This window comes from Lissotriton vulgaris, chromosome 5 (genome assembly GCF_964263255.1).
Source record: "Lissotriton vulgaris chromosome 5, aLisVul1.2, whole genome shotgun sequence".
NCBI classification, from domain to species: domain Eukaryota; kingdom Metazoa; phylum Chordata; class Amphibia; order Caudata; family Salamandridae; genus Lissotriton; species Lissotriton vulgaris.
In genome coordinates this window covers 459575598-459591858 of record NC_141693.1, presented here as the reverse complement: position 1 = coordinate 459591858, position 16261 = coordinate 459575598, and the positions used below count along the sequence as shown (strand labels likewise).

The following is a 16261-nucleotide window of genomic DNA, read 5'->3' as shown; positions in this document are numbered from 1 at the left end:
TGAAGTAGAGGGAAGAACCTGTTTTTTTTAACACACGGAGGAGGCTTCTGATTGGATTAAGAACCAGGTGGTTCGGACCCGCATAATCGCAGTAGCGGGGATGAGGCGACATCCCAGCCCCCCGGATGATGTGGCCGGGACTAAGACTGAGACCAGTTTTTGTACACTGGACCCAAGGTTGTGTTGAGACAGGTAACGTGCTGCCTTGTTGCTGACGGTCAGAGGAGATTTTTTCACAACTGATGTTACCCAAGACTTTAGTGTGTGACTCTCCTTTGGGGATGCAAGGTTCCAACCTGGAGGGCGGGCAGAGGAACATTGTGCTGCGCCCCAACTTTTTCTACTTTTAGTTTTTCACTAGGGCGACAGGCACTCTGCACGTTTTTAAAATAGGCAGTTCTACGCCCAGAGTGCAGGGCAACAGGGTGGGGGGTTGTTGGGTTGGGGGGGTTTGTTTGCATGTTGTTGTGGTTGTAACATTGGCAATATGTCTGGTATCACTCGCAGAGGACGCAAGGGCCTATTCAGTACTCTATGGCTACACAGTGTGGCAAAAGTGATAAAATATTGAGCTAGAATGTTAACAGGCTTGGGGATAAGATCAAAAGCAGCGTGGTCCTCCAGTATATTAAGAGACAGGCCCCTTATATTGTCATGCTTCAAGAAACCCTTCTGGTCCGCAATACCTGTAAGGCAATGCACAGTTGGGGATATACCATGATAGCACATGCTGGGTTCACATCCAGCTCGAGGGGAGTTGGTATCATGATGAAAACTTCCTTCCCCTTGCTGTGAGCACCACATTGGCGGACGATCGGATTATCTTCTCGCTGGTTGCCAGACTTTCTTGAGGCCATGGGATTGGTAGATGGGTGAAGGACGTATCACCCGGATAAGATACAGCACACTTTTCACTCGGGCGCATAATAGCCTCTCCCGTATTGACTATTTCCTAGTCCCCGCGTCCCAAGCTACTCATATTCACAAAGTCGAAAACTTAGCCAGAGGTATTTCTGACCACCCTCCTTTATGGATTCACTTAGTCCTCAACCAAATAAGGGTGGGGAGACTTGCCCCTATTAATCCATGGTACCTTTGGGATCCTAAAATCCGTAAAGAGCTCATCAAAGCCATGGACAACTACTTTATAGACAACGAGGGGTCTGTGACCTCTTACCATACATTGTGGGAAGCTTTTAAGACAGTAATCCGCGGTCAAGCCTTTTTCTCTAATTTCCGGGACAAAGAAAGAAAAGCAAAAAGAGATCTCAGACATTGAGACAGAGATCTGTCGTTTGGAAAGGGAACTAGAAACTGGGTTCACACCAGAAAAGCTCCACTTTTTGAGTCTCCGACAACACGAATATAGGGAATATAGGGCATTAGTGACTGATAAGGCTAAAACCCTGGGAAGAGACAAACTGGGAAGGATATATGACCTAGGAGATAAAGCTGGAAAATGAATAGCTTTGCTCGATAAAAAAGAGTGGGCAAGCAACTGGTCCCTGAACTTAGGCATGAGGAAAATACTCCTCTTATGGACCCACAGGATATCGCGGACAAATTCTCCATCCATTTCAGTGCTGTTTATACTGCCGTAGCACCCTACACTGTAGACGACTCTCATGAGTTACGAAGAGATGTTAGGCTCCCCAAGCTCTCAGTGGAAGACCTTAACTTTATGGAGAGTGCCTTATCAGCGGATGAGATAGCGCAGGCAATCCAATCTTTAAACTCAGGAAAAGCCACTGGTCCCAATGGTATTCCTACTGAATTATATAAACTTAGACCTGATAAATTGGCTCCATATTTGAATTCCATGTTTGAGGAATCTAGGGAAAGGGAAACACTGCCTAGAGATCAGAGTGTTGCTACTATAGTTACCATTCACAAAGATGGAAACCCCAAAACTGATTGTGCTTCGTACAGACCGATATCTCTCTTGAACGCCGAACCCAAGATTCCTGCCAAGCTGTTGGCCAATCGACTGGTCAAGATAATTGGAGGCCTAGTTCACCCAGACCAATCCGGCTTAATGCCACACCGTAATTCAGCTTTGAATTTGCGCAGAGTCCGTGGGGTGCTGGGTAGGGCAAACACGATTTTAGAGACAGCCATGATAGTATCCCTGGACCCGACCAATGCATTCAACACTATTGATTGGCCTTATCTCTGGGCAGTGTTGGCAAAGATGGGGTTTGGCCTGAACTATATCCAATGGGTACAGTTCTTGTGTAATGAGCCCTTGGCACAGGTGGCGGTGAATAACATAAAATCGGTCACATTCACACTCAGTTGCGGGACCCGCCAGGAGTGTCCGCTTTCTCCTCTCCTGTTTGCCTTAGCTCTGGAGCCACTGGCAGCATGGTTCTGTAGGGATCCAGTTATAAGGGCACTACGCTGGTCCCTGGAGTGGGAGGACCGAATTTAACTTTATCTTGCCTCTTCCAGGAAATCCTTGGTGGCGGTCTTGGATATATTAGCAATCTTCGGTAAATATTCCGGATTCTACGGTAACTGGAGCAAGTCCCTATTGTACGTCCTCATGGGAGACCCACCTACCCCGCCAAGGGGCTGCCCCATACTAATCAACACAGTGGGCTTTAAGTACTTATGTATTTTTCTCTCATTAGATTCATCACTTTGATATACCCGCAATCTTCTCCCGCCACTGCGCAGACTCAGACGAGATATAAACAGCTGGAAGTCTCTTCCTCTCTCATTATTATGTAAGGCGGCCCTCTTCAAAATGATGTCCTTACCCCGCTTCCTTTATGTCCTCCAAATCTCCTTAGATCCTGTCCCGATGACTTACTTTAAAGAGGTCGAGGGCCTCCAGAGGGACTTGCTGTGGGACGGAAAAGCACATATCGCCCTAAACAAGCTTACTTTAAACTGGTACGACGGGGGCATCAGCCTCCCAGACATCAAAAAATATTATTGGACGGCACACTTAGCAGCCATTAACAACGGCACCTACGGTCGGCCTGATGATCCTGGCTATGCCATGGATAGGTGGCTCCTTCCCGGAGGGAACTATAATAGAGCTCTTTATTCCAAACCTGAGCATTGCATATTGAGTATCGCCCCACCAAACATTCAGTCCACATAGGGCATGCCGCTACTAAACTCCTCGGCTGGGGTCAGCGGCTGATATTAGTGACTCTGCGGAGCTGGGTAACTTATGGAAATCAAAGGGGTTCGCGGAATGGGAACCTGTCGGGATTTCAAGGATCAAAGACCTCTGAGATAAGGGTGAGGTGAAATCCTTATCACAATGCAACAACAGTTCGATTTAGCAGACACAGAGCACTTTCGATATACACAAGCCAGTCATGCATTAAGATCCCTTCTGCCAGAAGGGTCCACCCCTCTCGAGTTTTCCCCGTTGGAAGATAGAATACTAGATGGCCACCTACCCGAAAAAACTATCTCCTTGATATGCAAGAAATTGATAAATAACATGGTAGATCCTCTTCAATGTTTATGGAACAGATGGATGAGGGATGGTATTGAGATGGATGATGAACAATGGCAGGAGGCAATATCTTCCCCGAAAGTGGTCGCAATCCCAGACTGGTGCAGCTCAAAATCCTCCATAGGGTATATATATCACAGGACCCCGCCTGGTACAGATGGGGAACGCTGACTGGGGGGAGTGTAGAAGGGGATGCAGCCACTTAGGAACATTCATGCACATCACATAGGAATGTGACCTCATAGGTTCCTTTTGGCAGAAAGTACACAACATGTTCAGTGCAGTACTGACCGTCCACCTTCACCCAGAGGCCCGTAGGTGCCTTACAAATATATGAGAGCCTACGGACTTGAACGCTCACCTGACTCAATGGGTCACGCTGGGGTTAATGCTTGCAAAAAGCAATATCGCACAGCTATGGGGCACGTCTCACCCACCCACAATAGAGGCCTGGAAAAAATACCTTGATAGGTGCATGCACAGAGAAAAGACAGTTTATGTGGCATGCTGCTGCCCCAAAAATGGTCTCACATATGAAGCTTGTGGAATTCATACCGAGGAAAGATATGCTAACCACCACGTTTTATTGAACATGATGATCCTCTTACCCCGTAACCTATCCCTATGATGTAATGTTGTCATTAGCTCTCACTTATTTTATCCACCATGTATGCTTTTGCCATTTCGTCTGTACTGTGTAATTGATGCTGATGTATGTTAATAAAAAGATTTATAAAAAAAAAGATTTACTATTTAGTAAATTAACTAGCAGGCATAGGTAAAGATTAAATAGAAAAAGAGAAGTGGAACATCCCTAAGAACTATGCAGTTCAGTGGTCTTGCCCCCAAGAAAATGGGCCCAGCTAAATTGTCACATTTCAGCTACTAAGGGTTTTGGTCATGTCAAAGCAGAGGCAGAAATTATAGTGAAAGCTAATCTGTGAAGGAGTATGATCTGGTAGACTGTGTCAGGTTAGGTTGAGAACTTTAGCAAAATGACCACACAGACACAGCTGCCACTCATATTCACATGCAAGACATCCACTGCAAGCTAGATACTATATTGAGTACCTGTACCTGGTCTGTATCCAGCTTTCTTGGCAGTTAATAAACAGTTTGATTCATAAAATTTTGCTTTTGCAGAGTGACCTCCTTTCCAGCACTTTAGCAAGATAAGACATAAGAGAAATGAGACAGAAATTCAGTGGATTTCGTTGGAGAGGGTGCTCAGTGGCAGCTTCTAAGTGATTTACAACTGATGTAGCGCTCAGTAGGCATTCACCAAGGGGCAACATCCTCCTTTATGGAATTGAGGATAAAGCCTGAGCAAGTGCCTAGCAGGGAGTTTTTTGTATGCTTTAAAACTGCTAGACAGTCTGAATGGGTAGGCAGTTTGAGTGAAGAAATATTTTCCCTATTGAAGACCATTGTTTACTGGTCTTCAATAAGATCATTCAAGTGAGTTTGAATTTCTTTCTCTGTTAATACCTGTCCACTCAAACAAAATAGATAAACTGTTCACCAGTGCCATAGAAGGGTGGTCTGAGTTCCTAGCACCCACCTGATTATATCAGTCGTAGAGTCTTCTCTATGTTGTTATGCATAGTAAGAAATGTTTTCAAGCCCTAATTTTGATATTGCCAATCAGCCATATGACTCTAATCATTGGTCATTTGTTTTAGCAATGTCATATTCTTTGGCAGCCTTCAACTTAACCCTTCTGAGAGAGGTTAGGAGTATTAATAATATCTTTCTCAATATTATGTCTCCTTCACCACATGTTAAATTTATGAGGACTGCCCTAAGACTATCAGGGTTACCTAATTTGGTTTCATAATAAGAGCCTTTGTGTGGTGGTAAAGACCCTTGAAGTCTATGAGGCTGAGTTATTGTTTGCTCTTTATAAGCATGAAATACATTTCTTTGAGCAGAATTAGATTTGTATTTAGTATGGTAGCTGAACACCTCTATGACTATGTATCACCAGGACTCTTGGCAAATTCTCCCCACCTGATGGAATTTACCCAAGAATAAAAGATAAAGTGAAACCTTAAAAGGCATTGCAGAGTGAGTGAACAATACCAGAAATGTATGGGGTGTTAAGTACATGGGCTACAACACTGAACGTGGAAGCTAGAGTTTACTCTGTATTTAAGTTTTATTTCATATCCACTTTGGTTTGTGCCTCTGACTTTTAGGACCTCTTCCTCAATTCTTCATTCATTTTGTTAAGAAGAACTGTGTCTGCACTCTGTTCCTGAGTGTTGCCCTAGTATCCCCACTGTCCCTCTCTATGCTTTTTGTGGTGCTCATTGTAAATATGCTTTCTTGTGTTTGACCACCCATAGAGTTCTTTAACTTATTTTACCATACCAATTCACCTTGTGAATATAACTGAACAGAATTAGAGTCCGGTATTGCTCAGGTATCAAGCATGATATCAGAAGTGGAGCTTTAAAGATAGGCAATCTGCAGAGTGAGCACGGTATCCATTCACTCCCAATTTTCCCTGACCTGCATAGAAACATTTTGCCTCGCTCATGGAAATACTTGAAGTCAGTTAGTATTTAGGTACTGATCACTGACCCATTGCTAGAACGAAAATAGCTTTAATTCCTTCTCACATTCAAAATGTATTGCTTGTACATTATGAAAAACAAAAAGAATGGCTCTTTTTAGCTATTAAACATACACCTCTCCCGTAATTTTGGGTGGGGGTACCAGGTGTCTGTACTGCCTAAGAAACCCTAAGGTTTTGTAAAAGAAAGTTCTACCTAGTAGGTGACATGCTTCTTCATAGGGTTCCCACCCTGATCACAAAATGTTTCCAGGGTGTGCTGTGACGCCTGATTACAGCGAAGCTGGTTGTTTTATAAGGGTGTGTGAGTGAATAGTGCTCAGGTGTGGTGCTTTTCTTGACCTAAGTTTTATTGGTGAGAGTATTGGTCAATGTTAAAAGAGTGATGGATATGTGAAGGATTTAAATTTGATCCTTCTTATCCTGTGAGTGATCTACATGTTTGGAAATTAAATATCAAAGCAGGTAGACAATAGGCGAGAAACAATGATTGCTACACATGTACGAACCTGGAAATTTGGCACAATAACATAAAAAAACATAATTACATAAATAATGGATTGGCACATCGCAGAATCTAGGACCAGGGAGGGTCTGTCTCCCCTCCTGAGTGTAATATTTAATTTACCACTGCCTATATGTTTGTATATCAACAAGGTAAAAGTACCTACACTTTTCTTTTACAGAAATCAAAGTGACACAGTGAAGTTCCGGTGGGTTGTAAGTACAATCCTGACAATAGCTGCATGCCTTAGTGTGCATGACAACTTCAGTTGGTCCTGACGCAAGCCATTTGTGAATATGGCTGAAACATGTGGACCACTCACAGGATAAGAAGGATCAAATTTACATCCTTCACATATCCATCGCTCTATTAACATTGACCAATACTCTCACCAATAAAACTTATGTCAAAAAAAGACTGAGTATTTGCGCTAATCACTCACTATCACTATCACCACCTCACCCTCAAAAACAACCAGCTCTGCTGTAATCCAGCGTCTCAGCACACCCTGGAAACATTTGGTGACCAGGGTTGGAACCCTATGATGAAGCATTTCACGTAGAGATTTTTTAGGCAGTACAGACACCTGGTACGCCCACCCAAAATTAGGGGATAGGTGCATGTATAATAGCTAAAAAGACCCGATCTTTTTGTTTTTCATACTATTATTTGGGAAGAGGAACGGGCCCGTCTCCTGACTTCTCACTCTCATATTGTTGTTGAGACTTGCTTGTGCTTTATAAATATTCTTCTTGCCTGCACATTGGGATTGTCATTGCATGTTTGTTTTAGGTATTGCATTTTTCAAGAGATCGGCTGTAAGAGAAAAATGTTCACCTTTGTGGCTCTTATTTGTATCAAATTGCATCCCTTCTTTTTAAATTAAAATTAACTATAAGTATTATACATTCTGTTTTTGTACCTTTGTATTAGTAGATGTGTTATCGCAAATTTTCTGATGTATGAAATATTCATGTCCTTTGTATGCAAAGCCTGTTTTTGAAATAGATTTAAACACCAAGCAAATACAAACTCTTTGCTTATTTGGGTGCCGACTGTTGCAGCTGTTTCCGTGAGCCACCCTGTGCCACGTCTGGCTAATTGTTCATCAGATACATAGAAGCTATTCTAGATGCCTTGCCTTGTGGAATGACGTAGCTTGAGTGGCTGATTCTTAATTCTGTTTTTGCTTAGCCCTCTCTGGCAGAACCTTCCCTCTAAGATTCAGAATGCTGAACCGTATTCATACATGGCCTGATGCTCTGTATGAATGTTAGCAGTCCTCATGATGACCCAAAACAAGGCTATGGTTGAAATTTTGTCGACATAAAGGGCGTATGAAACCTATATAATTGTATCCATTGATGGATCAATAATTGAATGAATATTAAAGGGAGTCAATTATCTACTCCTTTGGTCAATTTACTTGTGTACACTCTCTATTATTTGTTTGTTATTTATCACTGTGTGAACACTCATGAGCACTGAGCACTTTTTGTATAGCAGTAAAACATTTTGATTATTCCAGTATTGGAATTTTAATAGATCCCCATGCTTGTATCATTCCCCGTTGTCAGAATCGGATTCCCTGGTATACATAAAATAGCAATAGAAACCATCACTAAAACAGAACCTAGGCTTAGGCCCATTTCTGTTTTGCATCCTATTCACCTCTTTTTGTAAAAGAGACCCAAAAAATGAACAATTAATCAGATTGGCCTCACCCCCTAAAACCCTCCTGAGAGAAGCTCAGAACCTCAGATTTTCTACCGCACGTTGTGCAAGGGAGTCTCCACTGAGCTCTGCTCAGTTTTTTCCTGGAACTTAGTTATTACAACCTTTTAAACAGTTTTTTCTACTACAACTTCTTCAAGATGTCGGATAAAGAAAAGAAGGCCCTTTTTAAGGCATGTGCTACGTGTGCTAAGAAGAGGCTATACATTGAAGATAAGCACAAAGATTGTATTTACTGTCTATCCAGACCACAAGGCTGCAGACTGTAAGATATGCCTCACCTTCTCTACCAAGACTTTGTGTGATCATGAAGGGCGTCTTTTGACCTGGCTCCAGAAGTTGAAGTCAAGAAAGGAGCCAGTGTCCAGTGACAGCGACAACACATTTTCTGCGACCTCTTCCAGAAGGTCTGTAAAAGGGGTAGAGCTTCTCTTTCACCTTCTGAGAAACGCCCTGGTAAGGCCCTGAAAAAGACCTCTGATAGGTCTAAAGGGCTTAGTCCTGTCGAATCTCCTCACCAAGGTGTACAGGAGAGGGAAGGGCTTTCAAGAGAAGTGAGTCTTGAGAGTAAATACAGTTCTGTTCTGCCAACGTCACCTCCTGCAGCTTCAAAGACCTTCAGAAAGCCATCTTCGTTTACTTCTCAGGTGAAATCATCAAAGAAGACTCACTCGTCGACAACGCCGTCATCAATTCCGTTGACAAACTCCAAAGGTACAGTCTTCTTAATTTTTCACCCTGTTGACGGGCTCGTTAACGGTGGTTTCGTCGTCACCATTTCTGACACAGGGCTCTGTGTCGACGAGTTCAACGCCGGTGGTATTTGTATCGTCGACGATGATGACGTCGTCAAGGATGTCGACCACGAGTGTGACGCCGCTAACGGCGACGACGGCGATGACATCGATGACTGCGTCGACAATAGCTGCGTCGACTACGGTGATTTCTTCGCCGACGAGTCTCTCTTCGTCGTCGACTGTCCAAAAAATTTTAATCTTGCTCAAAAAACGGCAAATCACACCAGAGACGACCTCGCCAAGGAGAGTGACTCCTTTACCTCCTGCACTTCTCCTAGAAAAAGAGGAATCGGATGAAGAGGAAAGTCATTTTGACTATGCTGATAGCCTTTCTCAGCTTCACGTAAAATGCCAGGAGGTGGATTCTGAAGGGGAGTACGAGGATTTTGAACAGTATGGTCCTCCCTCTCAATATTAACAGGACTATCATCAGGAGATGTTCTAAATGCCCTCCTCCTTACTGACAGACTTACAAGCTATGCTCTTGGATAACAGGAAAAGGTTTGCAACACAGCCTCCTGTTTCAATAGGAGTACCGGTACTACTATTCCTCCTGCTCGTCCCGTGGTCTCGAAAGTACCACAGCCTCAGCTGGAAGCGCAGTATGTTCCACCTGTTAAGCCTTCCGTCCAAGATGACACCTCTGACGACGACCAAGGAAACGTCACGATTCCAGATCCAGATGCGCAGTGGGATGACTATGTTATTCCAGATCCAGCTTCTCCTGCTCCGACACCTGTTGATTCCTCCCCCCCCCCCCCCCCCCCCCCCCCCTGTAGATATCTGGGGTTCCATAACTTAATAGAGAGGGCCTCCAAATGGTTCGCACTACACATGACCAAGGTGGAATCGGAGTGCTTCCTTTATGACTTTAAGGAGCCTTATAAGAAATCGGTCAGATCAGTTCCGATTGTGGACCATGTTTGGGAGGTAGGCTTAAAGGTGATGCAAAATCCAGCCACAGTTATTCCAGTTCTATCTCGTCTGGAGAAAAAATATAAGGCTCCTGAGGTAGCCCAGCCTGTTTGACCAGCCAGCCTGAACCGGACTCTGTCATCTCGCAGGCCGCCCAAAGGAAATCTAGGAAATCCTTCAGCTCCCCTTACCACTCCTCCAGATAAAGAGGGCAGGTGTCTGGATAATTTAGGCAAAATATTTTCATCATGTCCAGCCTGCTAGTCAGAGCTGCTAATTCTTTGGCTATTATTGGACGATGCGATCGCCAGATGTGGTGCGACCTATCCCCCTATCTTGATCAGGTGCCGGAGGAAGAAAAGAAAGAAGCTAAAAGGATTCTTCAGGAGAGCGAAATAACTTTGGCGGAAATCATTGACTGTGCAATGGATATTGCAACAAAGGCTTTTCGCTCCTTAGCTGGAGCGGCGGTTCTTCGTCGACAGGGCTTATTACGAGCTACTTGGTTCCTAGCGGAAGTCCAGAATAAAATCTTGGATATGCTTTTTGATGGGTAAGCGCTGTTTGGAAAACATATTGATGATGCGCTGCAAGATATTAAAAAAGATACAGAAACTGCAAAATCCTTAGGTACTCTGCTGTACCTCAAGTTCCCATTCCAGGGAACAAGGAGAAGAGGTAACACTACATACAGGGGAGGTTATCAACAACAACTTTACTCCTCGTATGGTTCACAGTCACAATCCTACAGGCCGAACTACAAACAGCGGCAGAACCAATCTTCTTCGTCTCTCGCTCGCTCGAACAACAGAGGAACACAAGGTCGCCAGGGCAGAGACAACTCTAAGCGCCAATAGCGGCTTGCTGGCTCTAACTACTGACCCCTCTCCTCTTATGCCATCAGTGGGAGGCAGAGTATCATATTTCCTCCACAACTGGCAACAAATAACATCGGATCGTTGGGTATTGAGCATCATTCTTTACGGCCATACTCTGGAGTATGTCCAACCACCACTATCCAAGCCCCTTAGCGCCACGGTATCGAAACATCTCCGTCTGCTACGGTTGGAGGTCCATCAAATGCTCCTCAAAGGAGCTATAGAGCCGGTCCCTATCTCTCAAGGGGGAAAGGGGTTTTACTCCCGGTTCTTCCTTATCCGGAAGACGTTAGAAAAGTGGCGCCGTATACTAGATCTGAGGGAGCTCAGCACCTATCTCATCAAGCAATTCTTTTGGATGGTTTCTCTACAAGACATCCTTCGTCTTCTCAACTCAGGGGATTTCATGGCCACTCTGGATCTAGAGGATGCTTATTTTCACGTGCCCATTCACCCAGCTCACAGGAGGTATCTTCGCTTCACAGTACCCAAGAGCCATTTTAAATTCAGGGTTCTTCCCTTTGATCTGCGATCTGCTCCATGGATCTTCACAAAGGTTTAACTCCGGTAGCAGCCTTTCTGCGAAAACAAAATCTTCAGGTATTCCCTTACCTGGATGACTGGTTCCTTAAAGCCCCAACCAAACAGGCAGCACAAGAATCAGTCATAACGTGTACACGCCTGTTTGACAATCTCGGCTTAACACTCAACGAGCAGAAGTCTTCTCTCCGTCCGTCAAGGACAGACAGATTTCTGGGGGCTATTCACAACACATCTGTAAACAAGGCTTTCCCGACCTTGGAGAGGCAAGAGAAGCTAATGTCCATGGCTTCCCGATTTTTAAAAAGAGGGTGACTTTCAGTTCGCCTCTACAAGTCCCTGCTGGATTGCATCTCCTCATGCATATCCTTAATTCCTCACTGCAGATTAAGAACGCATCCACTCCTGGAAGAGTTGGACCTGCAGTGGCGACAAGTCGACGGATCCTTCGACAACAAGATCTCAGTTACCGAGGCCATGAGAAACGCCGCATCATGGTGGATGTCCAAAGAAAAGATTTCTCAGGGTCTCTCGCTCAAGCTAGCCCCGGCTCTACACATAATAACCACTGACGCTTCTCTCGAAGGCTGGGGAGCGATGTTGCAAGACCTTCATGTAAGCGCCCGGTGGCGGCCTCAGCATCGGCTATTGCATATCAATCTGCTAGAGCTCAGGGCGATTTGCCTAGGCTTGCAAACCTTTCTTCCACAAATACAACAGTCTACAGTCCTTACAGGTACGGACAACACGACGGCCATGCATTATATAAACAAAGAAGGAGGCACCAGATCTCTACTGGTGTCGCAAGAAGCCCAATCAATCTGGGAGTGGGCAATTCAACAAGAGGTTTAGCTCCGAGCGGAACATCTTGGAGGTGTCCGCAACAAAGCAGCGGACATGCTCAGCAGACTGAAGTCGGTCAGCCACGAGTGGGAACTGGACAACTTCACTCTACAGAAGGTTTTTCACAGCTGGGGCACACCTTCCATAGATCCCTTTGCCACTCTGAAGAACAAGAAATGCCGGTTTCATGCAAGCAGGATTCACCATCCGGAATCGTTGGGGAATGCGCTTTCGATGGCCTGGTCAGGCGCATTTGTTTACGCTTTTCCCCCCATTCCTCTGATCCCAGAATTCTCAGGAAGCTCAAAGCACAACCGTGCAGGATGATCCTGATAGCTCCAGCATGGCTCAGACAGTTTTGGTTCACAGAACTTCACCTTCTCACTCTGGATCTTCCTCTTCCTTTGCAGCAGATTCCTTCGCTGCTGACGATGTCCCAGGGCCAGGTCTGGTATCCGGATCCGCAGTCCCTTCAGCTCTCTGCATGGCTTCTGAGTAGCGAGAATTTCTCTGGCTGAATCTCTCAACAGAATGTAAAGAAGTGCTTTCTCAAGCAAGAGCCTCAAGTACAAATAAGATTTACAGATTGAAGTAGAAGCGTTTCTGTATTTGGTGCCAACACAACGGCCTCCATCCTTTTAAGCCAGAGCTGCATGAAGTTCTTCCATACATTCTTTCATTAGCAAAAGCGGGACTGGCTCACTCTTCCATCAAGGTGCACCTAGCGGCGATTTCTCGCTTCAGACGCACGTCTGCAGGCCCTTCCCTTTGGTCGGCAAGGATCATTAAACAGTTTCTCAAGGGACTTTTCAGAGTTTTACACCCGTCAAGTAGCCTCCTCCTCCTCCTCCTCTTTGGCATCTGAACTTGGTTCTCGCCCAGCTTATGAAGCCTCCTTTTGAACCTATTCACAAGGCAGAGCTGAAATTCCTCTTCTGGAAGGTAGCGGTTCTTCTAGCTTTGACTTCAGCTAGGCGTGTGGTGAATTGCAGACTCTCACCATTCAGGAACCATTTCTTCAGTTCAAAAAAGGAACGGTGATTCTACGAACTAACCCAAAACTCATACCTAAAGTTTCTTCGGACTTTCATTGGAATGAGCCGGTAATTCTTAAGACTTTTTTTTCTCAACCGGCTACTCCGGCAGAGAAAGCACTTCGCTCTCTGGACATTCAGAGGTGCTTAAAGTTCTACCTTCAAAGAACTAAAGACTTCCGAAAGTCTTCTCAAATGTTTGTGTCTTTCAGTGACCCTTGTAAGGGTTTTTCCCTTTCCAAACAGGGGATCGCATGTTGGATTACCGATGCTATCCAATATTGTCACAAGGCAGCGGGCAAGCCCCTGGAAGGTCGAGTCCGTGCTCATTCCACGAGGGCTATGTCTTCTTCTACAGCCCTCTTTGCTGGTGTTCCTATCCGGGAGATCTGCCGTGCAGCAACCTGAAAAGGTATACATATGTTTACAAGACATTATTGCCTGGATGCGGCGACGCAGAGTGACACAGCGGTTGGTCAAGCAGTCCTCAGGAACCTCTTTTATTAGTGGTGAGCTTTCCCTTTCATCCCTCCTTCCATGTTACTGTTTTATTAGCTCTTGCACATTTTAGAACCTCATGTGTTATTGTTTTCTGAAGCTTATAGGTATGTTATTGACAATTGAAAATGTCTTTATGGTATATTTTGACTATGACTTGGTTCCTAGTTTGATATTACTCCTGCTTCCAAAAATGTGCAGATATGTGCTAGCTACTCTGGTACAAGTATGGGAATCTCTGAAAGTTCCAATACTGGAGAAAGAAAACAAGTTTCTTACCTGTAACTTTGATTCTCCAGTATTGGAAACTTTCATAGATTCCAATGCGACCCACCTGCCTCCCTGGGAAAGCTCAGCCTCTTCCATCTTCAGTGGGTGGTTACAGAACGGCTACGAAAATCTGAGGTTCTGAGCTTCTCTCAGGAGGGTTCTAGTGGGTGAGTCCAATCTGATTGGTTCTTTATTTTTTTGGTCTCTTTTACAAAAAGAGGTGGATAGGATGCAAAACAGGAATGGGTCTAGGTTCTGTTTTAGTGATGGTTTCTATTGCTATTTTATGTATACCGGGGACTCACATTCCGACGACGGGGAATCTATGAAAGTTTCCAATACTGGAGAAACAAAGTTACAGGTAAGTAACTTGTTTTCATACTTGTTTATGTGTGCCTCCCTGCTTTATTAATTGTTTTGAAATTTTCAAAATTCTCATCTATTGATGTTTGTTGAATTTCTGTATAAGAACACATTTCTTCATACATGGAACTATTGTTTGTTTAGCATGTGCTTCGGGTTCCAGGTATTATAAAGGGGAGCCCCTGTTTATAAATTGTATATAGATTTGTATGCAAAGCCTGTTTGTGAAATAGATGCAAACACCGAAAAAATACAAAGTAATATTATAAATGTTTGTTTCATCCACCTTTCTGTGCCCACAAAATGAAGAGTTACTTCTTAATGAGTATTATGGTTCTTAAAATACCTAAATTGTGTTTGCTTTGTTTTAAACCATTTCCCTTCAGAATAGAGAGCTGTGCACCAATGTCGTCTTTGTTTCTGATTCACCAGGTTCACTCATTATCTCTAGTTCTAAATAAATCAACAAATGAACTCGCGCAAGCAAGTGTGTTGAAACTTGTTGCTCACCGTGAAGTTATAGGTAAGTTTTCAGAAATGTGCTGAAATCAAATTGTGCGTCAGGCAGAAGCTACTCTGACTAGGTACATAGCCTTTCCATCTAGAGCTGAAAAATATGACTGAATTTAAAGAAAAAACAAAGTCAACTTCTGATTGTTTAATTTTATATTTGTAAGGTATGTGGGATTATTTAAATGTGCTCTCCTTAATTTCAACATTTGAATGAATTTGTAGCAAGATCAAGGTTCTTTGCAGATAGCTAGAACAAAGTAGTCGTGTTTGTGCAGCATTTGGTTCAACTACAGGTATGTTGTCTTACTGTACACTAACATTAATTTTGAAGTCAAGAAAATTGAAGTCGTTTTTAGGTCTCGGCTATAACGCGCTGAAAGCGCGTTCTCGCCAGAGAACTATTGTCGGCATCTCAGCAGTCTGAGAACACCGAAGTGAGACAAGACCTGGCCGCGCGCAGCGTTTTCCCATAGGATAACGTTGTGCGCGCGGCCAGGTCTTGTCTCCACAGCATGCCAATGCAGGCCGGATCGCGACGCGCGCCTGATGGAATGCAGGGGGAGTCTGCATACCAGCGCGCGGCGCTGATAACACACACATGCTGCCCCTTCAAGCAGGCTTCTTTAAGTTGCAGGACGTGGTCAGGTTCTCCTGTAATTTCCAGTAGGTAGCACTTTTTTTTTTACCCTTAGTGCAATGGTGACAGCTTGTTATAGGATTTGTGCCCTGGAAAGGACACACACAGAGACTTGCCTGCGTTATACGTTCAGTACTGCGGCCTCAAGTCCTGCTGCGTCATAGAACCGCTGCTGGGCTCCCGTTCGTGCTGTTCTCCGGCCTGGCTTGATTCCCGGTGCTCTCTGCTCCAACTCCCCACCTCTGGTTGCTGGGTACTCGGCTGCCGCCATGGCAGTGGTAGAGCCTCGCGCTAGAAGTTCCCCGACGATGGCGTCCTCCTCACCTACTCCTCTCACAATGGCTCGGCATTACCCTGGTTCCCGGCCGTCATCTCCAGGCTGAGTGATGCCCCTTTACACGGGACAGCTGTGCAGCAAAGAGCGATGGGTCCCCGGCCTCTCTCCGGTTAGTCACATGTTTGTGGATGAATCGCGGCTGCTCTATCGTGTGCGAGGCTGCTGACAATCCATGTGAAGTCCCAACCCTTTTAGAACCGGGTAGATTTTCAAGTGGTATAATTTAACCGCTTTTCAAAAAACACACAGAATTGAATAAAATAATACAAAAAGTAAACATAGGGATGCCTGAGAAAATACCAGTTTTATAATTGGCTCATATTGGGCTGAGCACCACCGGA

At 44.6% G+C, this 16261-nt stretch overlaps 1 protein-coding gene across 2 annotated transcripts in view; it reads left to right on the top strand.

Moving 5' to 3' along the window:
- VPS13D (vacuolar protein sorting 13 homolog D) overlaps positions 1–16261 on the top strand; it is a 2754556-nt gene that overhangs the window by 669745 nt on the left and 2068550 nt on the right. For both annotated transcript variants that reach the window (XM_086921894.1, XM_086921893.1), the window contains exon 22: positions 14866–14956. In XM_086921894.1, coding sequence (XP_086778020.1) covers positions 14866–14956 — 91 coding nt within the window. The remainder of the gene's footprint in view (positions 1–14865; positions 14957–16261) is intronic.